Source organism: Urocampus carinirostris, chromosome 1, assembly GCF_059441175.1.
Source record: "Urocampus carinirostris isolate Australia breed hairy pipefish chromosome 1, RoL_Ucar_1.0, whole genome shotgun sequence".
Lineage (NCBI taxonomy): Eukaryota > Metazoa > Chordata > Actinopteri > Syngnathiformes > Syngnathidae > Urocampus > Urocampus carinirostris.
Genome location: NC_142349.1, coordinates 9,740,897 through 9,767,067, shown reverse-complemented (window position 1 = coordinate 9,767,067; position 26,171 = coordinate 9,740,897). Strand labels below are relative to the sequence as shown.

At 39.8% G+C, this 26,171-nt stretch overlaps 1 protein-coding gene and 1 long non-coding RNA gene across 6 annotated transcripts in view; one reads left to right on the top strand and one right to left on the bottom strand.

Annotated features, from left to right (window-relative positions):
- Positions 1–20,709, bottom strand: part of tnrc6bb.1 (trinucleotide repeat containing adaptor 6Bb.1) — a 29,453-nt gene extending 8,744 nt beyond the window's left edge. Inside the window, exons 1-14 of one of the 5 annotated variants that reach the window (XM_088325952.1) lie at positions 20,426–20,709; positions 17,151–17,238; positions 15,077–15,098; positions 14,271–14,699; positions 11,504–14,119; positions 11,292–11,432; positions 10,361–10,545; positions 9,820–9,882; positions 9,482–9,628; positions 7,715–7,852; positions 6,609–6,791; positions 1,817–1,930; positions 1,515–1,695; positions 56–211 (exon numbers count right to left, since the gene is read on the bottom strand). In XM_088325952.1, coding sequence (XP_088182078.1) covers positions 56–211; positions 1,515–1,695; positions 1,817–1,930; positions 6,609–6,791; positions 7,715–7,852; positions 9,482–9,628; positions 9,820–9,882; positions 10,361–10,545; positions 11,292–11,432; positions 11,504–14,119; positions 14,271–14,699; positions 15,077–15,098; positions 17,151–17,207 — 4,432 coding nt within the window. In that variant the 5' untranslated portion in view covers positions 17,208–17,238; positions 20,426–20,709. Of the gene's footprint in view, positions 1–55; positions 212–1,514; positions 1,696–1,816; positions 1,931–6,608; positions 6,792–7,714; positions 7,853–9,481; positions 9,629–9,819; positions 9,883–10,360; positions 10,546–11,291; positions 11,433–11,503; positions 14,120–14,270; positions 14,700–15,076; positions 15,194–17,150; positions 17,239–20,425 lie in introns of those variants that run through there. The other 4 variants (XM_088325951.1, XM_088325948.1, XM_088325950.1 and 1 more) reach the window with 4 other exon arrangements.
- LOC148373477 (uncharacterized) lies at positions 19,997–24,066 on the top strand. Its single transcript, XR_015849144.1, has 3 exons — positions 19,997–20,150; positions 23,624–23,756; positions 23,922–24,066. It is a non-coding gene; the product is annotated as an uncharacterized LOC148373477 (long non-coding RNA).
- Positions 24,067–26,171: the final 2,105 nt, after the last annotated feature.

Below are 26,171 nucleotides of genomic sequence, written 5' to 3'. Positions count from 1 at the left end.
AGATTGAGTATTGGGAGGTGGTAAACATTCGGTGACAAACCATCTGCTGACCTACCATTCTTGAGAAGGGTTGAGTCAGGAGGGGATGGAGCTGGGGAATGTCCCTCCATCATCCATTTGAAGCGTGACTGTTGCGCCCCTATGTCCTTTATCCCCCCTATCATGGGACTGCCAACTTCAAATCCCGACAGGTTACTACCTTGAGTAAATCCTATAAAAAAGTGCAATGTTTGAAACCCTACCAATTTTTTTCTAATTAATTATACCATATAATATATATACATTACAATTAATTGTTTAATGCTTATCGACATTTAATAAAAAGGGGAAACTATATGATGATGATGATGATGATGATGACCACCCCTCCTTATAAAAAAAAAAGTCTTCCAGAATACAAGAAGAAAATTCCCATTTTAGTGTTTTTAAAGCATACTTTGATTTTGATATTGTAATTTTTTCCCCCCAACTAAAATTGCAGTGCTGTCATTTAAAAAAACACTATGACACCTCTTATTGAGTGAATTTAAATGCATCGTACACGAGTCAAATAGTTTTTCATTTAATTAAAAAAAAACTTTTTGGGGCTGATGTTAGATCCAAGGGCAAATTCAAGCATTTTTTAAGGACTTTTAAAGCCAAATTTTTCAAAATTTCCAGTTATGTTAAAATAAAAATCCAGTGTGAATCAAGTATTTGACAGAGCCATATACCTGTGAATAACATGCGTGATATTTCATATTGCGTGTTCATTCATCAAGGCATTAAATTTTTAGATCTAGAGTAAATCACAAAGATATTTGTGGATCTGAGCAATACCTTTGTAAATATTTTTGAGACAAATCTCTCACCATATAAGTGTAAGGGTAAAAATGTTGGTAATATGCAGCTTAGGGAGTTCTGTATACACGTGTACTAGATTGACAATAAAGTAGATCTGAATCTGAATCTGAATCTTGCATTTTCAGTTGCAGGAAGTTATTCCCATTACAATGTATCACTGGGAAAAGCTCCCCTAAATTTTTGCATGGCCCCAAACAATTAGCGATAATTGATGCGTAATCCTTGCACTAACACACATTTAATTGTGCCCTTTTTAGGTGTAGCATGCACCTGTCCTCTCGGGTGCGACCTATAGTGGGCAATGATGCTTTATAGCACAGCGCTATACAAACTAATAAAAGCTGCCGTTAATGACAAGGGAAGAATAAATGCAATGATTTTTCTTTATTTACTGCATGGTCTGCCATGAAACATGACAACAATTTTGAGCATTTAGAAGCAATTTACCCCAAATTCAAGCACTATTCAAACTTGGAAGACAAAACATAATTTGTGATTGGTCCATAAAGAATAAAAAGGAAGAATTTTTGCTAACATGTATGATTTTTTGTCTCACTTTGCACAACAGAGATGAACTGGCATATAGAAAATGTATGGCAACATGCAGCTACACTACTACCCAACCACAAGAATCTATCTTAACACAATCAAAATCAGCCTGTTGCACCCACCAGAGTACATCCCTTGCATTTTGCAATGGATGTCTGTAACGGCATCTCCCACTCCAGGAGCTGGATACGAGTCAGCCATTGACGGTTTAGAGAGACTTCCTCCAAGGTGAGAAGGGGATAATTTAGAGGTCCCTCCATGTTGATGTCGTTGCTGCTGCAGAATCGCCACAATTCTGGCCAGCTGTAAAGGCATACAAACAAATTTCAGATTTTTTTTTCCAAATGGACAACCTACAAGTAGATTGAATAGTAACAGCTGATGCTAAGCTAAAAAAAGGAATAATATACAGTATGAGGCCTACCTGCTGCGGGTCAGGCTGTTGCCTGAGTGGCTGTTGTTGAGGAAACTTGCGCTGGCTTTGCAGAAGCTGCTGCTGCTGCTGCTGCTGCTGTTGTTGAAGCAAGAGTTGACAAGCCTGTGGGTTAGCATTTACATAAAGTGAGATGATGGCACTTATATTGGTCAGAGCTGCGTATTCCATCAAAACTGAACGAATGTCAGTCTGTTAGGATGGCGGTAATTTTGTGGACGATTTGCATTCGACAATTAATTTAAACAAGTGAAGTACAAATCATCGCTAGAAGCGGATTTTTGTAAGTTCATATTTGTGGTTAGCGTGCAGCCCCACGGTGCAGAGGTCCAGGGTTCAAATCCAGCTACCGCAGCCTCCCCATGTGGAGTTTGCATGTTCTCCCTGTGAAAGTTTCCCCCGGGCACTCAGGTTTCCTCCCACATTTCAAAAACATGCATGTCAGGTTAATTGGCCAGTCCAAATTGTCCCTAGCTGTGGATGAGCGAGTGACTTGTCTGTCTCTGTGTGCCCTGCGACTGGCTGGCAACCAGTTAAGTGTGTCCCCTGACCCACTGGTCAAAGATAGCTGGGATGGGCTCTAGCATCCTCACGATTCTACTGAGGGCAAGCGACCCAGAAAAAAATCAATGGATTTGCACCCACAAGCAATTATCTTTACCTACATAATGATGGCATGCCTACACCTGGTTTAGGCTGTCACTCAACAAGTGGAGGTAGTCGCACTTCCGTTTATCTACAGTCACGGTTTTCGCATTGCCAATGCTAATATTTATTCATGTATATTAGTTGCTCATTTTATAAATTTATGGTATATATATTAGTGCAATCATTGGTCTGTGATAAATGTCGCTGACAGAAATTGCAAAACAGTATGCAATGGGAATCAAACTCAGGTCACGGCGGTTAGAATACAAAAACTTAACAACTACAACACTAGTGATACAGATTACATAAGAAAAGGCATTCGATTCTATCTCATAGTCACACCATTTTTTTACTCTTGGTGCCAGAAATGAATGTTAGAGAACCAAAACAATGAATGATTAAATCATTTATTTTAAACTGTAGGTCAAAACATGGGCACGAATGATAGTGCCCTGCTACACCCCTTTTTGAGGCAATGGCTGGCACCAAACAAATTTTGTGACTTTCAATAAATCTTCCCGGTTTTTAAATCAGACAATTTGGCTAAACTCCTAATGGAATACTGTTATAATGGTCTTGTCTTTGAATAGTAATACTGTATGGGATTTTTTTTTTACTTTGCCTAGTGCCTAGGTAAGATACAATCTGTGGCTGAAATTAGCCAAGAAGCCGCAAAACATACTAAAAGCCTCTCTGATTTACTCAAGGGGCATTGTCCTTCATATTGTAGTATTAATTCAATCTTAAAAGATTTATGTCATATTAGCATGTGATTAAGCAAATGTATTTCAAGTTTTTTTATAATAAATTTTGAATATGTAGCGTCATAAAATGTTGTCAAATCAAACTTTAAATTGCTCTGCACCAAACTGACTACACCATCAACATATTTCTACCGGTAATTGTGCCAAAGCTTCATTAATATTTTATTATTCTTTTTCATTCCTCGCAATTTTAGTTTTTTATTCACAGTTCGCAGATCCCTTAACCGCATGGGTCGTCAGGGCACCAATGAGGACGCAACTCTGGACAGCCTTCTCTACGGTTGAGGGTTCCTGGTAGAGGTAAGATTTATGGCCCGAGCCCGAACCCGAACCCGAACCCGAGGCAATTTCGGGCCGGGTCGGGCCCTGAAATGTCAGTCATACGGTCGGGTCGGGTCGGGTCCGGTCCTGCTTTTTTTTTTTTTTTTTTTTTTTTTTTTTTTTTTTTTTAATTAATTAATAATGTGTTAAATGTTCATTAAAAATATATACTTAAACTATGTATGGATACTAGACCAAGGAATACTTGTTATAAAATAAATAATTTGGATAAAACGGAGAAGGAGCTGTAATCGCTATTTTTCCGACTCCTATGGAAATTCCTCCCCCCCTCCGATTTTAAATGAAAAAAACAACAATTTGTTTACACCGCGGGATCCAATGCAACCAGGGTTTCATTCACAATAAAAAAGACATTACGTACGGATATTATAGTAAATCAAATGAATATTATTTGTGTACAATTAGTTGTGGTTGCGGAAATCATAGCGTACAGTGACGTTGGTGACTTTTCCATCCGCGTTAAAAAAATGCATTTTGTAAAATACGATCGCGCTTTATTGTTTAAATAAACGCGATCTCCCAATGATTATAATTAGCTCGCTTTATTTTGTTTTAAAGCGTATTATATAGAATACGATCGCTTTTGTCGGAAGCGTACATTGACGTTGGTGAGATTTTCATCCGCGTTAAAAAACGCAATCTGTAGAATACGATCGCGCTTTATTGTTTAAATAAACGCGTTATATAGACTAGGATCTCCCAATGATTATAATTAGCTCGCTTTATTGTTTTAATAAGCGTTTTATATAGAATACGATCAGGGGGGGGGGGGGGGGGGATTTGCATAGGAGTCGGCACAACACGTCAACATCCCCTCTCAATGAAAGTGCTGCGCTAAAATCTTAAAGGCGTACTACTACTGCTGCTGTGGATTATGGCCCAATGATCAAGTCGTCAAAATGACGGACGCCTTTAAATGTTTTCGCTACCTCAAAAAAAAAACCGTCAATGACAGATTGCAGTGCAGACACAGAAATATAAAAGATGTAAATGTTTATACAGTTTTATTTAACTTAGGCCTAGATGTTGTAACAAAAGGCAGAGTTTAATTTGTTATCATAAATCACCCCTCCTTATAAATAAAATATGTAATTTCGGGCCCCCTCGGGCCGGGCCAGCAAATCCAGTTAATTAGTCGGGCCGGGTCCGGGTCGGGTTTAATACCCCCCGGGCCTGCGTCGGGTTCGGGTGCTTTTTTTGGGCCCGATCTTACCTCTAGTTCCTGGCCGGCTTTTGCAACATGGCAAAGTTGGCACCAGTCCATTCCTTATGTTGACGTCCCAGTTCCTTTTTGGTCTTCCTCTCCTCTTTCCCCCTTAAACTGTACTCTGGAGAATTATCTTGGTCAGTCCTGATGATCGTGTGATGTGACCATGCCCCTACAGTTTTTGGCGGCACACAGTTCTTTGTAGGGTTCAATGTGCCCTTTGATGGTGTTGGACACCGTTTCGTTCGTCAGACGGGCTCAGGAGCTGGTTAGAGGTTTCCTGTGGCATCGCATCTCCATGGCCTGGATTATTTTAGAGGAAGATTGACGTAACCAGTGCTTGCGTGAGTCTGATCTTTGATTTCACTGCTATGTTCTTGTCCTTTCAGATGGGCTTAAGTCTGGCAAGTGCAGCTGTGGTTTGATCTATCCTGGCCATAATTTCTGGTTCTAATCCCTCTTGTGATATGACAGCTCCAAGATATTTAAATTTGGTGACAGAATCTAGGTCTCTGTTGTTAATCGTGATGTTTATGGTGATACTTTCGGGATTGTTGGTCCTTACTTTTGTTTTTAGTATTTGTTGTGTCCCCCAATACTGGCTGTACCTTCATGTTGCTCCAGAGATTTGGACATGATTTTCTCCAGGGAAGATGTTGAATAGAGTTGGAGAGAGGCTGCAGCCTTGCCTCACACAAACTGTGGTTCAAAACCACACCCCAATGGTACCATTGATAAGTACAGCACTGTTTGCATTTGCATACAGTTGTTCATTGGTCTGAACTAGTTTCTGGCCCATGTTGTACTTCAATGTTGTACTTCCTACAAAAACTAAGGTTTCTCTGGTGTTGTTGAAATTTATCACATAGGGTGCGCGGATTAAAAATCTGTTCTGTAGTGCTTTTTCCTTCCCTGAAACCTGCCTGTTTTTCATCTAGGACCTAATTCTAGGATGTTTTAAGCTTGTGATTTCAGTCTGTTCAGTAGGAAACATAGTTGAAGATTACCTTCTTTTGTAGCATAATTACTAGCGATTTTGTCCATGCAGATGGCCACTGTCATGTCTTTCTGAAAATATTTGTCAATATAGTTTGATCACCACCATTTTGTACGACTTCTGATGGAATGTTGTCGATTCCTGGAGAAATTCCGTTCTTCGGCGAGTTAATTAGTGCCTCTACTTCTTCTCTGAGGGTAGGGAAGTCGTCACTTTCCCCAGGGCCTGAATTCTTAACAGTTACCAAAACCATTATCAGGTGTAGGTAGGTAGGGATCTATTATCTTTAAAAAATTATACTGATATTCTAAACGGGTTAAGTACAGCTTCAGTTTTACTTTGGGTGCACCTTTTTAAATGTTCAGGAGAAAATATTTAAGAATTATAACTTTGTCACTGTAGATAGTTACATCTGTAGTTTTGATATGTATACATTAGCCAAATTCTGACTATTGGCTAACAAAAATGTGGAACCAAAGGGAAACAAACTTTGGAGAATATTTCTTGTTGGTCAAAGCTTAGTGGAAATCCAGTTTTGACAGCGCACTCTTTCCACTACCTTCTCATAAACAAAATAAAAAACAGCCACGTAAACCTTGATGGCAGCTTCACGGGGCTTGTTTCACGTTTGAGGTGATGTGATAACATCATTGTTTTTTTGGGCACCCTATTTTAAGCTTGTTTTTGTTTTGTTTTTTCAAAACCAAAAACCCACCTTTAGTCCTTTCTGGCTAAACCTTTTCTCGGTACTGGGAATTTGGTGCAACCCAGTTCTTACACGGGGGAAAAAAAAGATTAAAATGAAATGAAAATGTAGTCACGCACCAGATGGAATTGCTGCACGTGGGGGTAGATGTTGCTAAGCACAGCTAATTGTTGTGGGGAAATCTGGGGAGGGAACACTCCACCACCAACACTCCCAGGTGCACCAACGGAACCAACACCTCCTACACCTCCAACGACACTTCCACCAGGAGACGGCATCTGCTTCAGCATAGAACCCGGCATCTATAATTACAGGGCGCAATGACAGTTTGATAAAACAGAAAGCTTTAGAAAAATTAAACAGGGGTCACCACCATTATTGGGAGTGACACATTACAAAGGAACACGTTCTCAGTATTGAGTACCGTATAGCATAATAGAAAACATTTGTAACTCAGCTGTCGTTACAATATAGTGTTTTCCTAAACTACTTTTTAAATGCAGATCATGAACGCCTTTGACATAACCCAGAATTTGAAAAGGAAATAGTCCAGTGGTTCTAACTGTGTCCTAACTGTTAGTTTGCAAGCTCTCAAGATTTCACAAGTCAAGAAATAGGACATCTTCATCACTTCCACATGTTGGTGTACACGTTTTCCTCCATTTCTTTTAATATTTGGATATTTTCAAGCCCTTAATGTTTTGATGGCCCACCAGTAAACTAAGTTGTCTCTCCACGATGTCACCAGTTACTGAAATACGTCATACCACATATCATTGAAAACCTTAAACTCTTAGGATTTAAGATTTGATGATCATTTTAAAGTATACTTATTACAGAAACATCACCATCAGTCTGAAACAAGTCGCCAGAAAACTATAAAGCCGGCATTGCTCACTTATAATATCTCCTGGGATTCGGCTCAAGATACGATTCCCCGCAAATAGTGTGTGGTTACATGCACAAAAGTCCAGGAAATCCAATCGCGTAAAACATTTTTCTCCAAAACACACAATAATTCCGATAAATAAAACAAAAATCCACCAAAAAGCATTCCGGCAATGTTTGAGAGCTTCGTCATATCTGTCTGTTTGGCTTTCCTCTCCTTTAAAAATAAACAGACTCGTCAGATTATTTTCAATACTTCCGTCATCCTTTGACCCTGATTTACACTGCCCTTTCATTTTCATGCCAAACTCAAACTAAAAATGGAAAATTGATAGACCTGAGCAGAGAGGAACGGGTGAGGAACTTGCGCTCGAAGCCCTGAAGGGGAGTTGATAGGATGCAAGCTGGCTTGATGCATTCCTCGGGGTTGATGCATACCTCCACCACTGCCCGCGTACATTCCATGGCTACTCATCTATGGGAAGGATGTAAGAAAAACGGTTCACAAATAGGTCAGTGGATCTCAACATGAGTTCCGTGTTACTTTCCATTGAAGCATGTCCAAAAATTAAGCATCACAACTGAATTTTAAATGAAAACGATTGTATTTACTATGAATGCATGTTTTTAATTTCAATCAGTATATCACATTTTCTCTGTAGTAGAAGCACATATTGGTCATGTCTCCCTGCAATGTGCACAAGGCAACAGAGGTGGGCCAAGACAAAAAAAAGTGCTGTAATATGGCTCAAGATTTGTAAGCGCTGTTGCAATTATATGGGCGGATAAACCTAATTGAGTGCATTGAGATTTTTTTTAATAGGTTTTTTTGTCGCACTCTGACGTGTTTCTGCCTGAACATTTACTGTACAGTGCTTCCTGCGTTTCATGCAAAACGGCGGACGTAGACCAGCTTGATGACCTAAAGGTTGGGCGCCCACCCCGAGACTGGGAGGTTGCAGGTTTAAGCCTTGGCCAAGTCAAATCTTACAATATTTTTAGGTGATTTTTGATGATTTTGTGAGAACATTCATATATCCAACTTAACAGCCGCATCGTATCGAGCAATTTGTTTGTTATTATTATCGTCTTTCCGCTTTTGTTTCATGAAACTGTGAAATTTTTCCACCCAGACAAGGGCTATGATGGCGAAGAAAATTATTTCGGATTATAATGAAAAGAATGAATTGTTGACACTTGGGCTAACGGGTCTGCTGGGACTGTTGTTTTAACTCTGAACCTAAATCTACGGAGACTGCGCCTTTTAACACGGTGAGCCCTATGGTCATGAAAATATAGTTAACCAGCTGTCATTTTTTTCTGTTTCTTTTTATTTTCTCGTCGGCGCTTGCGCTAGGCGGCATCGTCAAACACTTTGTGCAGCCCAAGTATTTTTTATTTCTTACATTTTATTGATAAAGTTTTAGGTAGTATTTTGTGCTGAATTAAAATTAAACAAATATAATATTGAAAATAATGTACAATCTAAATTAAAACAAAGGCAAAATATATGTTGTAAAATGTAACGCATGTAATTTAGTACTAAAGCTCCTTTAAAAATGTTTAGTATTTAAATAAATAAAAGATGATATTAAGCAATTACAACATATTTTCTTTTCCTCGGTCACTTGAGTTGTCAAGACAAATGACACTAAACTGTAATTATGTTGCTACATCATGGCCGCAGTTACCGTATTATAGTGATCTGGGAAATAGGTTAACTGAGTAAGGGGATAATATCAAAAACATGTGCCTGACACGGCGTAATTCATTTACTCATTAATTTCCCAATCGCTTCTCCTCACTAAATTGCAGGAACACCGGAGTCAATCCAATTTAACATGTGGCCTAAGGACAATTTGCATGCATGTTTTTGGATTGTGCGAGGGAACTAGATGCCCAGAGAATACCCATGCAGGCATAGGGAGAACATGCAAACTCCACAAAGAGTGGCCGGTAGCTGTAATTGTAACTTCTGAACTGAAAGGCAGACAGCTATTCAGTCAGCTATCGTGCCGCTTGGTCACATAGTTAATGCTGGTTTAACTCTAACCATGGAACTGGCCCGACGTAAAATTTTGCTATATGAAATAAGGGTTCATACTTTTTCACCGTAGTTGCTGAAATCTGGACCCATGTCTTTGGAATTAGACATGCGGTAACCTCTTCCCCCTCTTCGGATGTCACCTTTGTAGTCACCCGTACCTCTCTTGTCTCCCTCCATCTTCTTATCCATGCAGGAATCGTCACTCTGACAATTAGCAATTCAAACATGGTTAAAATCTACTAGTACTTGATACAGGTAGCACACATAAAGTTATAGTGAAGTTAATGATTATTCCTTTCATTGAAGTGTAAATGTTGTTTTTTTTTTGTCGTATTAAGAAACAAAAACAAATCAAGAATAATATATCTTTTAAGGACAAAGTCAAAATACATTACCAAAGGACCTATGTTTGAAAACTGTCGTGACATTGGATTCAGCCAGCTGTCTCCACTACCACCCTGTAGAAAAGAAAGACCAATTTTATCATCAAGTATATAGATAGATAGATAGATAGATAGATACTTTGTTCATCCCCGAAGGGAAATTCACATTTCCAGCAGCATCCCTGAGCTGAGAACAATCGAGAACAATCGAAAATAACACGGGAGCTGCTGGAGTGGCTGCCATTCGTGACGGCGCCGGAAGAAAAGATTCAATTTGAATCATGTACAAACAAACAAACAATTGAATCATGTACAAACAAACAAACAAACAAAATATTCATGTTTCAATAAGTGGAGTGTTAATAAAATGGGGGGAAAATAATTTCTGATACTGATATAACCAGGTAAAACTAATGTGACTACATGGTGGTCAATATCTAAATATCTGCTAATAAAAAAAAAAGCTTATGTGCAAAATATTAAATCAACCAAAAATCCCAAAAATCCTTAATTTCCAACTAAAAACAGACTTGGTAAATACAACTTTTCTTACCTTCATGTTACTTCTCCTTCCTCCATGAGTCCAGCCTCCAGAGTTAAAGGAAGAACCGCTTCCTTGAGAGCCAGTACTATTCCAGATTCCAACCCCACAGTCGTCGTCTTCTTCCCAGCTGGGACGACGGGTGGCTGTAACTGAGCTCTCTCCCTTAACACCCCAGGTCTCCATTGACTTGGAACCTTCAATAAAACATAATTGACAGTTGCAAAGTTTTCAAAAACTGCATTCGGTATTCAATTAAGTCTTTCAGGGTCAATGTAGTGAAAAGTCAAATATGTGTTTGTTAATTTCATCGCATCTATTTGTGAAATAGGTACAAGCCAAGTTAGGCCAGATTTTGTGAACTTCTAAACGTCAACATCACGTTGTCTGGCTATTTTGCCTTTCTTGTTTACATTTTATCTGTTATAGCAGGGTTATGGGTTTTTATTCAGAAGTAAAATGCTCTACATGCGCACACATTTTTAATTTTGGCAATGTGTTGGAGCGTTCCTTTAAATCACTGATGCAACACATTTGCTCTTGTATGAGAGGTTTCTGTAGAGGAATGACAAGTTTACACCTTAAACCACATTAAATCAACGTTATTTGCGTCACTAACTGCTTGTAGCAATTAGCGTAGGTGTTAGCGAGTTGGATGTATCAAAGAGGTTCATTTTAATGGGTGTGCAATTCCCCCACTATAATTGTGCATATCATCTCATTTAAATGAAGCAAAAACAATTAGCTAGCCGGGATACTTTCTGCTTGGCACTGCAGTTAATGATTTTGATCATCTGCGCTTGCTGTGCAGATAAAAACTGACGGATTACTCAATTTATGCAGCTGTGCGCTGCATAAAAGCCACACAAAATTATATTGGATTTTGGGCCATTATGTGCAAAAATAAACATTTAATGCCAACGTTTGATTATTTTACACTCACTTTTACCAGGGTTGGGTGACAGGCTGCCCCAGCCAGAGTTTTTAGGATCATCTGAGTCACTTCGTCCTAATGTTGCATCTGCCATCTGGTTCCATGCACCAGAGCCATTATCCAAGGATTGGTTACCTCCACCCCACATACCTGACATACATATTTATGAAAATGAACATTAGAAATGAACCAAAAATAGTGATTAAAAAATTTTTTTTTACCCCCTAATGTCTTTCCACCGTCCCTGTGCTGAAAACCCTGCTGTCGTCGAGGTGGCTGCAGTGCGGAGGCATCCTGAATGTGACTTTCACTGGTTTGCCCTCGATTTTTGTCCCACAGGTTCACATTTTTACAGTTGTAGATCGTGGGATCTCCCCAAGCTGATGTCCCATCGTCAATTTCCATTTTGTGACTGAAGGTCTGAGGAGAGGGCTCGTCCCAGCCACTGGGTTCAACAGAGTCATCACCGGACATTTGCGGAATGGGGCCAGAAATCCAGCCCGAAACCTGATTCTGATTCTTGCATGGTGGAGGGCCACCTCCCAGATTTGACCGATTATCCCAACTTCCCTGTAGCATTCCTCCTGAGTGGGGATGTCCCTGTGATTGATGCTGCAGATTTGGGGCTTTGGGTGAAGCAGCTTTGTTGTTTGGAGTCAGTACTACTGTGTGGTGCTTGGAACACCCCCAGTCATGAGAAGACTTCATATCTCCCCATCCACCACGTTGAGATGCACATTCATCAGGGTTACCGCAAGAAGATTCTCCATCTGAGCTGCTTGTACCTCTGATCTGCCCATCTCCCCAACCACGTCCAGGTTTGGACTCACTCTGGGTCCAGTCTCCCCAACTGCCTATCTTGCCTCCATCAGTTCCCTTCCAACTTCCTGTGACTCTATCTTCAGGGCCAACAGGCCACCCACTACTCTGTTCTCCTTTGTCTCTCCAACTGCCTCCCCTTTGGTCTCTCCACTGGGGTTCATCACCCCATGCTTTACTCTGGTTGTCAGGGTGAGGGTCACCCCAGCCTTGAGCAGTGTTTCCTTGACCACCCTCCAGATCCAGGTTTCTTGTTTTCTGTAAAACACCATCAGGATCAACGTCTACAGTAGCGCCATCCCATGAGTCCCTGAATGAGGAAGGGCCAGACTTTGGGTTGTCACTGTGGATGCAGGCAGGCTCACTGTTAGAATGAACTCTTGAAGTAGAGAGGTACCCAGCACTGCGACTATTATGAAATGTTCCTGAAGAGAACGTGGAGGATAACCTTTTTTCATTGGAATGATCTACTTGTTTAGTGTTTAGATCCCAGGCTACATTCTGACGAATCTGGATCTGGCCCCAGCCCGTGTTGGATAGAATCCTGGGATCTAAGTCAGATCGGTTGAGCATGCCAAGTAAGGCGACTTCAGAATCAGAGCTCTGATGGGTAAGGGCGTGCACAGTTTGTGCTCCACCAGTTTTCTGTCCATTAGTAGGGTCATCTCTATTAAGTTCTCTTATATTTTCACAAGAGGAAGCCGGACCTACACAATCTGTACCTTGTCCTTCTGTCACTCGTTCACTTTCCATCCTTTTTTGATTGTCGCAAGCATTTTCCACGGTTGCAAACTTTGGTGATTCCAATTCGGGCAAAGCACTTCCTGTACCACTTTCATTAGCTCCACTCTTACAAATTCCTGTTGTGCTTGCTATTACTAAATTATCTGAACTTCCACATTTGACTGTGTCTGCACACTCCACTTCTGAACTCATGTCTTTCCGGACTCCCTGAGATACCTTTTGGATATTTGCGCTAACATAATTGCTTCCTCCACCCGCCCCTGTACTGTCACCCTGGTTAGAAACATCAACCAGGTTATCAACATGTTCATGGATTCCAGGCTCCACTCCACCCAAATTGTCGCCTTGTGAAGCACATGTATTTGGAGTGGCGGGCACTACAGTCAAAGGTTTCCAACAAGTGACAGCAAAAGAAGACGCTTCGTTCCCATTTCCTTCTCCTTCAGCATTCAACTCAGCCTCCCCCTTGTTACCATCTTGATTTTGTCCTAGTCCTACTGCTTGTACTTGTTCACCTAAACACAGCTCTTGCCCTGTCTTTCCCAAGGCATGTTGTTGTTTTGTCATCACGTCTAAGCCCATCTTCTCAATGTGCTCATGGACAATACTTTCTGCGCTGACAGGAAGTGAGGACAAATGTAGAGGCGTAGATAATTTCGAACTTTTATCCTGTACTAGGGCTGGCCAGGCAGAGGGGTTAACATCGGGGTTTAAAATGGCACCTGGTAGACTGTTGTTGCCATCTGCATGAGTCTGTTGAGATCCAGGAAGCAGATGGGAGACTTTGGAATTATAAAATGCTGCTGATCCCAATCCTGACTCCATCTGACGGGAAGTGATGGAGCTCCATACAACACCACCTGTCTGAACACATTCATTGTGTGATGAAAAAGAGGAAAAAGGAGAAGAAAAAGGCTGGGAAGGACTGTCCACTTTCCCTACATCTCCATCAACTGCACCTCCTATCTGCTGGATGTTCTTCTCACAACATGAGGCACTACTGTTTTTGTTACCAGGGTGAACTTGCTCCTGCAACCTTCCTGCAGATCCCTCACAACATAATTTGACTGAGCCTTGGATGCTCGGCCAGCTGTCCAGATCAGTCCCATCCACAATGATCTTGTCACAACCCTGAGAGGAGGACAGGCTGACAGATTCTGTCCGTGTGGAATTTGCATAAGTTGAATTGGTAGAAGATGATAATGAAGGAGAAGTTGCACATAATACAGTTGTAGTGTTGGGTGGTGGAGGACCAGATGAACCCAGGTTTGAATCTAGATGGTAAAAGACAAGTGCAACAAGGAGCATTCAACAAAAGCTAGTAATAACTAAAAACGTTCATTTTCAAATTTCATTTCATTTTAGTAGCCCAAATGCTTCCTTTATCTGTAAATTTAAATTCTTACTCGATTCAGCGCAACGTACCCGTGTCTGTATTCGGATTGGAGTTATCTGCTTCATTAGAGGAAAGAGGTGGCATGGCCCCCCAGCCACTGCCCGGAACCCCACCAGGGCTATCATCTTCCCCACCTCCTCCAAGCAGCATGGAGGACAGTGGAGGCTGCCCTCTCTTCAGTAGCACTTTGTGGTCCTGCTGTGAGCGAAATCTTGGTGGAACCTCTCTAGACATGTATCGCTGCTGTTGGCAATTTTGGTTTTCAAAAAGGGAGGAGGGCTGTCCGTTGGCCACAGCAGTTCGCTGTTTTGCATTGTTCCCGCCACCAGAAGGAACTGGTGCAGACAGACCAATGGAGCTAGAATTTGGGGACGGAAGGTCGACAGGGCCAGGGCTCGGGGAGACGTACACAGGGGTGATGGGGGGCTGAGAAAAGGAGGGCTTGACTGATTCTTGCACTGCAACAATAAGGTATCATGTCAAAAATGTAATTGGAATGTATACTATTGACAATGTTTTTTTTCTTATTAAAAAATAAACAGTTGTTTTGTTTTATGAAGAAGCCTTGATTAGAAAATATTACTAAACATATAAATTGGTATATCACTAATGTAAATGAGCAATTATGCACTAATTATTTAAAAAATGTAGATGCATATATTTTATTTCCCACTGCAATGTTGAGTTGAAAAAAAGCAAAAACCGATCCAAAAATTATTTACCAGAGAACAGTTATTGGCTGGTATACATGACCCTTTAGGGTTATTATGAAATGCAATCATAAGTAATGAATAAACAAATCATAAATAATTCAATAAAAGTAAAAAATACAAACCTTTGCCGTCCTGATCCGGGCCCTAAAGAAAAAACAGAAAATGGGTCAGTACACCCAACCTTCAACATCCCACGTTAAAACAAAAGGTAACATAAAATGTGAGGTTGAAGATTCTGTGCAAATACTGACTGGTATTTTTAACATTTTATAGTTTGCTTTGTATTGCCCGGGCCAGGGGTCGGGATTCTATGGCTTGCGAGCCATATATGGCTCTATTATGAGTACATCTGGCTCAGACACAGAAATTTTTCCTGATTTGGATATTTGGTACAACAATTGATGACAGGTTACGTGTATGCTAAGCCAAAGCAGCACACATTTCCCAAAGGGTCCGGCCCAGTATTTATAGGGTACAATTTTAACTAAGGTTTACAGTCAGGATGTCAGATCAATAGACCCCGTTTTGGCTGTATGTCACTAAGGGATCCTTAATATGGAAGCTCATTAAACAATGTATATTCAATGTTGAGACACTTTATGATGAAAACCCACAAAACAAACTGTAACCTCCAAATGCAAGCCAATCATCCGGAGCAATTTAATTGGGTGATTGGTAGGGGTGGGCGGAGCTGTGCACAGTGCCCTCGCTTCCTTCTCTCTGCAGAAGGCCATATTTGAATGTGCCAGTATCCCCGTTTGCAATATTTTGTGACATTTTTACAAAAGAACTTTGCTTGCACCTTGTTTAAAACAATTATTTAGGACTAAATTGACATTCAAAATGACCCTTAAGTATCTGCGGGAGGGAGACAAAATTTTAAGTGATATATTTTTATGATATGGGACACAGGCCCTGGCATTATTATTATTTTATAAATTTTTATCAAATAATCAAAAGTCATCAGTGAAATAAAATGCGCTGACGAATTAGCGCTTGTCTGGAGAGCGGTTTTGTTGTATTTTGTTTTAAAATACATGGTAGGCTCTCTCCCCACAAAAAATCTAAATATTTTGCCTTAATGGCTGATTGGGTTGAAAATGTTCCCAACCTCTGACCTGGGCCTGAGTTCCCGCAAAAGAAAAATAGCCTCAGTCCTAAGCAGGATGCCGCCAACTTAAAGCTGCACTGTATAAATGGTGTCTATCTTGAAGTGGTTGTCATTGTATTGAAGATTTTTGGAATAAGTCAAGTTAAGGTCAGTTCATGTTAAGAAAGTGTAAAACTGTTTAATACATACATTAGAATCTGAGTAATTCTGATTTCATTTTACTACTTCATGTCTTATTTGCTGTATTACTGACAGTTTTTTTATTACAGTAATTACTGTTATACTACTACGACCATTCAACTTACGTAAAACGGTAGATACGAAAAAAAATTCCGGGATGTCGTTAAATATCCGGACATTGCTGTAAGTTTGATTTTGTATTGTTTGCACCTTTTTCCGAGAACAGGACATTTCTGTAGTGCTTCTTTTTGCCGCTACCAGCGTGTGGCGCGGTGAGAGGTCACCCAGCATCCACCCCGAAAAAGAAATCTGGCTTCTACTTCCTCGTATGCGCGTAAACATACAGTGCTACGTGTACTGAATCTCCAGCGCGCTCAGGACTTTGACAATTTTATTGTTTAATATCTCGTGCATCCATTCAATATGGTTGGTGTAAAGTGTAAAGAAGAGGCGAGCAGTTTCTTTTGGAATGAAAGTGGAACAAGAAAGCGTGATGCAGTTGAGAAAATGGCCAGAACGCTTATTTTCTGCCACTTTTTACAACGAAGGAGGACCTCTTGAAGTGCATCTTCCAAAAGTAAGTTAAACTCAACTTTATATTTCTAAAGCATATTGTTTCATGAAATGTTTGCATTTTAGTACAAAACAATACAGGTTACTTATACAAGCCTTAAACATACTTATAGAAACCTTAAAAATAGAAAATATAGCACTGAAGCAACTTACGAACAAATTCAACTTACGAAAGATCGTCCTGAACACTCGTTCGTAAGTAGGGTAGCGTCTGTAATTACTAGAGGTGGCTATATCATTGAATGCAGCTTAAGTGTGTGTACATTAGAAAAATAAGGGCACTTTGGAAGCCCAACTGAATCTAACTAAGAAAAGTTCTAAAACAATACTACCTTCTGAGAAGTTTCCTTTTTCTTTTTATCGTCCTTCTTCTTTTTCTTGTCTTCCATGAACAGCTTTTCCCTTTCCAGATTCTCCTGTCTGTAAAGGAAACAAATTTCACATACACACTATACATGTCTCTACTCAACAAGAAGGTTTTGCAAATTTACGATGAAAAAAAGACCATTTTAATTAGAAATGTTGTTGTTGTAGAAAGGGCAGGTAGAAATTATATCAAAACTTTTGGTGCAATACAACCACGTTCTAGACCAGGGGTGTCAAACTCATTTTAACTCGGGGGCCACACGACAGAACAAACATTCTGTCGGGGGCCGGACGAGTAGATTAAAGAAAAAGAAAAAGAGAGATAAAGAAATAAGAGAAAGAGGGAGGGAAAAGGAGAGAGGGTGGGACAAAGAAAGAGAGAGAGCGCGTGAGAAACAAAAGAGATAAAAAGAGAAGTTGAGAGAGAGGGGAAAGAAAGGGAGCAGAAGAAAGAAATCCAAAGAGAAATAGAAAGACAGAAGGAGAGAAAAGAGAAAAGAAAGCGTGAAGGGTAGGAAGAGAGAAAGAGAAAAGGAAAAAAGGAAGTTAGAGCAAAATAGGTTAAAAATACACAGAGAGTGAAAGAAACAGAGACAGAGAATGCGAGAAAAAGGGGGAAAGAGGGAGAGAGAGAGAGAGAGAGAGAAAGAAATACAAGTACAGTGTCTTTGGTCAAGGCACCTTTCTTTGGCAACACCAAGTTGACTTATTTCAACCTGCAACCTGTTTTTCTCTTGCGCTTCTCTGAGTGTTGTTTCGCGGGCCGGATTCAATCCCTTAGCGGGCCAGATTTGGCCCGCGGGCCGCCTGTTTGACACCTGTGTTCTAGACCATTCTACAATACAACGCAGTAACTACAACCTGAACTGCTTCCAAAATGTCTTATTTTGTTTTGGAACTTGATAAATGCCACTAATGGTAATGCCACCAAAGCATATGATATAAAACTGGTAACTGAGAAACGAAAGCATTACATTTGTTCATGTGGCATTGTGGCAAATGTTTTTCTTTCCTCTTATCTCTTCATAGACTGGGAGGTCGGTGGTTCGCGCCCCGGCCGAGTCATTCCTAAGACTTAAAAAGTGGTCGGCGGCGCCCTCTGTTGGCTGCGGCTGCATCGGCTCGCGACAACGGGTCAGGTGCAATCGACATTTCGTTCTGTGTACATTGTTACACAGAATGACAATACAAGGAAATTATTATTATTATTATTATTATTATATAACCTTTCAATGTGATCTCTGGAAAGGCAGGTACAGTGGGGATGGTAAGTATTCAGACCCATTAAAAAAAATCTCAATTTAATTTGAGAAAATTAAAATGTAGAATACAAGTTAACAATAATGTACACTCAGCAACATATCTTTACAGAAATTTTTAAAAAATGTTCTTTGGGCAAATTGATGAAAATTAATAAATAAACACAAGGTTTGTACACCTTTTTCATTGCCAAATTCAGCATATTTTAAGGACCTTTAAAGCCAATTTTTAAATTGATCTTGTACCATTAAAAGAAGAAATTCAAAGTAAATCATCTATTTTGTACATGCACCTCTGCGATTTTTCTATGCGAAATATGATTTTTAGATCTTGAGTAAATCGCAACTATGTTTGTGGATCTAAACATGACGTGTGTTAATATTTTTAAGACAAATCTCTCCCCATTAAGGTGTTGGGTAATATGTAGCTTACATTTTCAGTTGAGGAAAGTTCTTCCCATTACAATTTACCAATGGGAAACGCGACCTTAATTTTTGTGCATGGACCATAATAAATGTCCATAATTGATATGCATTCCTTGAACATATTTCATAGCGCCGTGTTTGCGCGTAGCATGCACCTGACCACTTGCGCGGTAGGGCGCGATGACATGTCATAGAACAATGCCATACAAACTAATACCAGCTGCCGCAATCAAGAGGGAAGAAATGAAATGGCAAAGCCACCACACAGCAGTGTTGGTGTTATTTTAAAGCAGACGTGTTGTAAAAGATGGCCACAATTTCAAGCAGTTACAAGCACTTCAACAAAAATCCAAACATTTTTCAAACCTTGAACAACCAACCATAAAAATTCAGGCATTTAATGCTCCAGTACAAATCCTGTAAATATTACATTGTCATAAATATTTTAATTCTTTACAACCACAATTGTATTCAGATCACTCGCAGTCAATGTATTTTGATCCTCCCTGAGATAGTTCTGCACCTTGAGATAGATTAAGGGTGGGATACAGAATCGATTCATATATTTATCGTGATTTTATTCATGGCGATTTTTAAAATGGATGTTTCTCTCCAGAATCGATTTTTGTGACATAATATCCATATTGTCCCAGAAGTGTATGATTCAAGTTGCTTGTTTTAAGGGAAGAAAATTAAATTTCAATCATCAATTATATCGAATCACAATGCGCAATACTTGTAGAAATGCAATTATCGAGAATCGTGATATAAATCAAGTTGTTACCAAAGCATATCGTCCCACCCCTAATTATATATGTATGTGTGTGTGTGTGTGTGTGTGTGTGTGTGTGTGTGTGTGTGTGTGTGTATAAACAAAACTCTGCCTGGGCAAAGTGAAGATACAAGACTTAAGGTCAAATAACAGAATTGAAACACACAAACATACACAAAAAACAACACGCAAATAAACCACCAAAAATCAATTGTGGTCCACTGATTGAAACACGCATTTAATTCAGCAATCTGAACTGAATATGCAGAATCCATTCGTTATGCATGTAACATACGAGCACATGTCATTAACACGTCCACGTGTTTCTGTACTGTACAATGAAACATTTGGCGAAACTGAGCACAACTGCAGAAGCTAGTTGGCCTGCAATGACAGCTGCTATTGCACGGGTAAAGTCAGCGAAAGACCCCGGGGGCAAGAGGGGGTCATGACCATCAGACACAGCTACGCCCGACGGAACGAGTCAGCACGTCAAGTCAATAAACCCGGTATTCACCGATTCCGCACTTTGCTTGCCCCGATGAGTGTAAGATAATCTTAAAGAGGGCCGTGAAACAAACGTAGTAATCCTAAACAGCCTGGTGTCGAGATTACCATATAATGTTCAATATTGCAATATGTCAAGTAATAAAAACTCTGTTAACGATCGACTTGCGTTGCGACGTTATCTAAGCAAAATGTATTTAACCAGGCAACAACGGACACGAAACGATTAAACATGAAAAACCCATTCAATAAAAGAAATGGAAAAACAAAACCTCACCTCGGGAATCACATCGGAAATAAAGTGCGTCCCGTGCAAAATACGCTCGAAGACTTACAGGGCTAGCAATGTAGGCTAGCTTAGCGAGCTAGTTCTTCGAGGCTTTCAAGGCTAAATTGGATTAGAAATGACATCACCGAAACATGAATCCAAGGAAGGCTAGTATCCCTTTGCAAGACTTTAGTTTTCAGGCTGTAAACAACGCACAGACATTGAACGCAGGTTGAGTGTCAGACGCTATGAGATCTGTGAGTTTACTATCGGCCATTTTGCTTCTGTGTGGACTGTGGAGGTTTAGCCGAGCAGCATAACATTTCGCTCGTTGTTGTTCGCCGAGGGGAGGGGATATGCATTGCCTATATCGTCCGCTAGAGAGAGACGTCGTCATCAAATATTGGAAAACAACAGGGTAGACAATAAATTCCTACCCCACACCATTTGACGCGTTTCCTCAAAAAACAGGGGTCATTAACAAGAGAGTTACTTTTGTTACAGATTGGTGCAAAAGGGCTACGATCTTTATATATTACTAAAATTAAAACTTGTGTTATAACAATATTGTTACTGTTTAATTCACTGATCCCGAGTGCAGCCTGGTGGCACCCATCCTTTTCCAGGCCGTTTAATTGAGTGCTCTCCCTCATGATTGCAGCAAGGCTTTAGGGCTAGGACCTTAGCTTGGCCTTTTGGCTGAGAGTAAGTGTCCCGGCTCCTAGGCTTTGTAGCGTATTATGAACTGACCGATAACGGATAATGGATAATGAATAACGAAGATAGATCAATAACCCTTATACCCCCCCCCCACCTCACGAAAAGCACAGTGCTGGTTTCAATGAATACACCTCCTGAGGTGTGGGCGGCAGTTGCTCAGGTATAGAGGGCTCCGCGCTTTGTGCTAAAAATAGTAACACGGCTTCGTGTCGGCATCTTGGAAGTCTGTCGATTACAAGCAGTGATAGCGAGAGGAGCAAATATTTACTCAGTTTGTCTATTTAGTTACTCAACTAGCTTCGTTTGTGTACGGATTTTGTCCATCAACACTATGGAAAACTACGTGGAGAGTTTAGACAAGCAAGCACGCGAGCGGTACGCTGCGAAGTTGCATTTTATTGTAAATTGGATCCCTACAAAATTAAAAACAAGGACTGGAAGTCTGATCCCGATTTGTTGCCGTGTGTGACTTACATCGAACTTGTTAACTATCTTATTTTCCACCCAAGTCCCTTTTGTGAACTGAAGGATTTTCAAAATTACAAAAGTATGGAAGCCTACGACAGATTTGTTGAGGAATCCTCTTACTGTGTTTGTCAAGGTTTGTGATGTGGCGAAAACATGCGAACATTGGATGATACTACACTGAAACTCCAAACGCTATCCCGCCCCCCTCAGCCATTGTAAATTAAAGGTGTTAATTATGAGCCTTTCATCTAAACAAAGATTGAAAATAAATACAATTGCAAACAGCGCATACTTCATGTTTGTTTGATACATGTGTATGGTGAAGTAGTTATTTAATAATGTTATCCACTGAGAGAGAAGAAATATCTCATCAAAGTGGATGAAATGCACATTTACTATGTATTCTTGGTATATACTTGTTCAACATCTAGATCTTTTAAGAATATTTTTTCAGAAATGTTACTCAAGAAGCAACACCTACAGTATTTAACCTAGCCATACTTGAATGGTGTCGACAGATGTACATGAAGTACACATGTCCCATAACCTTTTTAAAATTTATTTCTACATCATAAATAATTCAATTTACCTGTCAGAAAGTGGTCAGAACAAACACGAACACAGTCAAGCTTTGGCAAATTCGACCAGTTGATAGCTGCCAGCCACATTCGTCTTCGCCGTTCACTTTTCTCCTGAGCTTCAATCCCCTGATTGTAAACACACTTCGGAAGTCTAAAGAAGCCCTTCCCACCCTTTTCCCCTCGGCTACAACAGCCAACAATAACGCACGTATTCGGCATTGCAATGTAGAATCTAACTGGTTCGCTGAACAATAACAATGAAGTGAAAAGCTTTGTGGACTTCCAAAATGGCCACCAGCAATGCATTGTGGGTAATCTTAGGACCTCAAAGCACTCTATAGTGCTTGTCTTGGGATCAAAAGGTCGCAGGTTTGATTCCTGGCTCCTCCGTATTATATGTCCAAGTGTCCTTGGGCAAGACTACCAGGGCTGAAGCTGCTATCAGTGCTTTAGGAAGTCTTAGGTGATTTGAAAAGCGCTATATAAGATAGATACAGTACCTTCCACACGTGGTCACCGGTGATGGCAGTGCTTTTCAATCTTATACTTCTAAATACTTGTTTATACTGTTGTTATACTTAACCGTTATACATTAATCGTCTTACTGCTGTGCCAAAAGAAATGTCTCCATTGTGGGACGAATAAAGGATTATCTTATCGTCAGAGATGATACCAGATCCATATGACTGGGGAAAAACTCTTTCATTCTGAATTTTCTAATATCACCAGACTTCATCTTCAGATAGGGGGGAGGGTCATTTTGAATGCAACCGAAATATAACGTAGTGCAATTGTGTAATCGCAACACGCTGCAGTTTGAGCCTTGTGTGAGCAGACAGAAACCCCAACAAAGCATCCCTGGAAGAGAGCGCTGTTTTTTAATAAAGCATGTCAATATGATTAATCCCCGTGTAAGTCTTCATTTTAAGGACCATTTTTATACTTTTTTAATACAGCTTGCATGGAAATGTGAATATATATATATAAATATATATATTTGATCACATTCCAGTTGTTGGGACCAATCTAGAAAAAGAACATTCAGAGTTGGATAAAATACAATTCAAGGGTATTTTTCTGGGTTTTTAACAACACAGTGACATACCATTTTGACATAAGGACAACAGGAGGGTTAAGTACTTAAGAAACAAATCTGGCACTGAAAAGGATTTTTTTCTTTTTAAATCGAAAATTGCATGAAAATTGCAATACTGGTCTGAAAAATCTCAATTAGTTTTCCAAAATTATGTAGCCCTACATTGGGGCCACAACTATTATTATCTCCAATTTATTGCACAGCACTGATGCATGTAGAACATAACCAGCAGCAGCTTATTTTTGAAAATCTTTAAAGGGCCTTATTATTTAAAACAAAAGACAGCCCTCCCTGACGCTTTTTTCCACTTGTAATTGGTCAATGTCCTTTTTTTCCACCCAGGGATTCTGTGTTGTCATGATTACTCATTACACTCACCTGTGCCCGCTGTACCTGATTGGTTCCCCCTCCTATTTAAGCCCAGTGCTCTCACTCGCCCTTGGTCAATCCATCAGCGAACCTCTGTTTTCACAAGGCAAGCATTTTTGACTCTGACTCCCTTCGGTCCCGTTTTTGTCACCCGTTTTCCACTCGTCCGTTCCTGATTTTCCCATTTGTCTCCTGCTCCGACCCGTTTTTTGACCCCGACGACATTTTGGTCTCCCGTCCCGGCTAACGACCTGTTTTTCCGTTTAACTAGACTACGCTCTCCCGCTCAGGAAGATCCACTTCCGCATTCAGAACACGTTATGATCCCGTGAGCGGCTTGCTTCCCGCGTCCAGCGAGCACCGGATCACTGGCGCTGCCTTTCCTCTATATTTCAATAAACTTGTGAGTAACGTTATGCATCTGGGTCCTCCTTCTGTTCTGGTTGTGACATGTTGTTGATTTTAAATGTGTTGAGTATTTTCAAAAAGTTAAAATTGTTTTGTATTTGATCTTTTTTAAAATTTGTAAATATTTTAAAAAGCCCCCTATGGCCCGCCTATAGTGACATGTCAGATCACATTGTAGAATACGCATCCGCAACCCTTGTGGCTTTCATATTTTTCTTGAAAAACTAACTGTGTGGCAATGACGTTACATCTTTTGTATTTGCGACATATTAAAGGCTCTTTGTTCGTAAAGCACTTTGTAAATTTTTGTATCGATAGTCAAATATATTATGTATTTAAATGAATATATACATTACATTTCATTACCAAGTTGTAATTATAAGTAGGTAAGTCAACCCCTAAACCAGTTGGAAATCAAATTTACTAGAAACGTTTTATATTTGCTCACCAGTCTTAAGGGGCTACGTGGTGCCTGCGGTCACTATGTTAGAAACCCCTCATCGACAATAATACCCAAGGGCGTAATTTTGGCATGGATGGGGGGGACGTGTCCCCATCAATAACGAGCAATCATTGTTTTGTCCTCACCAATATGTGATCACTTAAAAATGTGCTATGACCCAGCCAATTCCAAGACCAAAGCTACGTCATTGATAATACCTAAAAACTTATATTTCATGTGTCCTTTGTATTTCTAATGCATGTCATATCTGCTTTACATCATCTATGTTCCTGATACTAAATATCATACATTAACTTTTACTACTATTTATGGAAAGACTGTTGGCATTGAAACACAATATCTGAAAAGTCGTTTGCAAATTATTTTTGTATTACGTTGTGAATATTTTTGGCAGCATACTAAAGTGGTATCATCTCATAACATTTTGATAAATGTGAAACAGATGATATGTTCCAAGTATATGAAACGAAAAGTACTGGGAAATGTCATGTTCTTCGTCGGATTAAAAATAAAGTAGTTATTTCTTTTCATGTAAATATTATTCATTGAATCTTGAGATAAAATTGTGGTGACCTGATATTTTGGTTGTGGATATTCATGGGCAAACCACCTGGACTGTCTGACTAAACAAAGTTCTCCAAACTGCAATGGTGCCTGTTTTTATTTGACTAACATACTGTATATTGCGTGTTGTTGCACACTGATGAAGCGCACAAATGTGACTGACCAACTTATGAGAAATATTTAATTCATTAAGCAGCTGTTCACCAGTGGTGGGCCGTTAGGGCCTGCAAGGCCTTGATTGCTGGCATAAGAATAAATGAATGATATTATATGATGTCCATGAATATTTATCAAATAATTCCAAATCATCTATCAGATTCTTTTCATTGTTCTTTTCCCCTGGTTGTGCGGCCTCCAAATGTGTGCTTTCTTCTGTAAGGCGCAAAAGGCAGTGCGCTGACGCGCAACACGTAAAGCACGTGTTTTGTAATGAAATCTAAGTTAAACAAGACTGTAAATATATATATATATATATATATATTATTTTTTTTTACATCTCTTGTGTTTTAATGCATGCAGAGGTTACAATAACCGTCAATTTTTGATCATTGACAGATATTTTGAAGCGGTGACGGGAACATTTCAAGAAAAAAAGTCAGAGAGAGAGAAGCTTGCCAGACCCAAACATAATGATTGATATTTTGGGTTCGACCCGAGCCGAATTTCGGGTCTGGCTTTAGAACTTACTCCGGAGCTGAATGCCTACATGTAAAATGCACGGCCTGGCACTAATAGTTACAATATACTGTAAAAAGTTAGCAGACTTTCTGAGCATAGAAAATAATAAAACACTGTTGAGCCTCCAAAACGTGGAAAAATAAAAACAACCTGTATAATATGAAAACATATTAGAATTCAGAGCAGGAAATATTACCAAACTGCCAGATTTGTGTGACATTAGGAGAGTCATATAATGATTAGTTAGGCACCACCATAACATTTTGAGTAAAATAAAAGTAAATGCATCATGGCACAACAAGTAAAAACACATCCATGTCAACTTAACAATCCACACACAGCTTGATTAAGATGTAGTGTACCCATCAACATACCTGTCAATCTCAGACAATTGCTCCCCTTATTAAT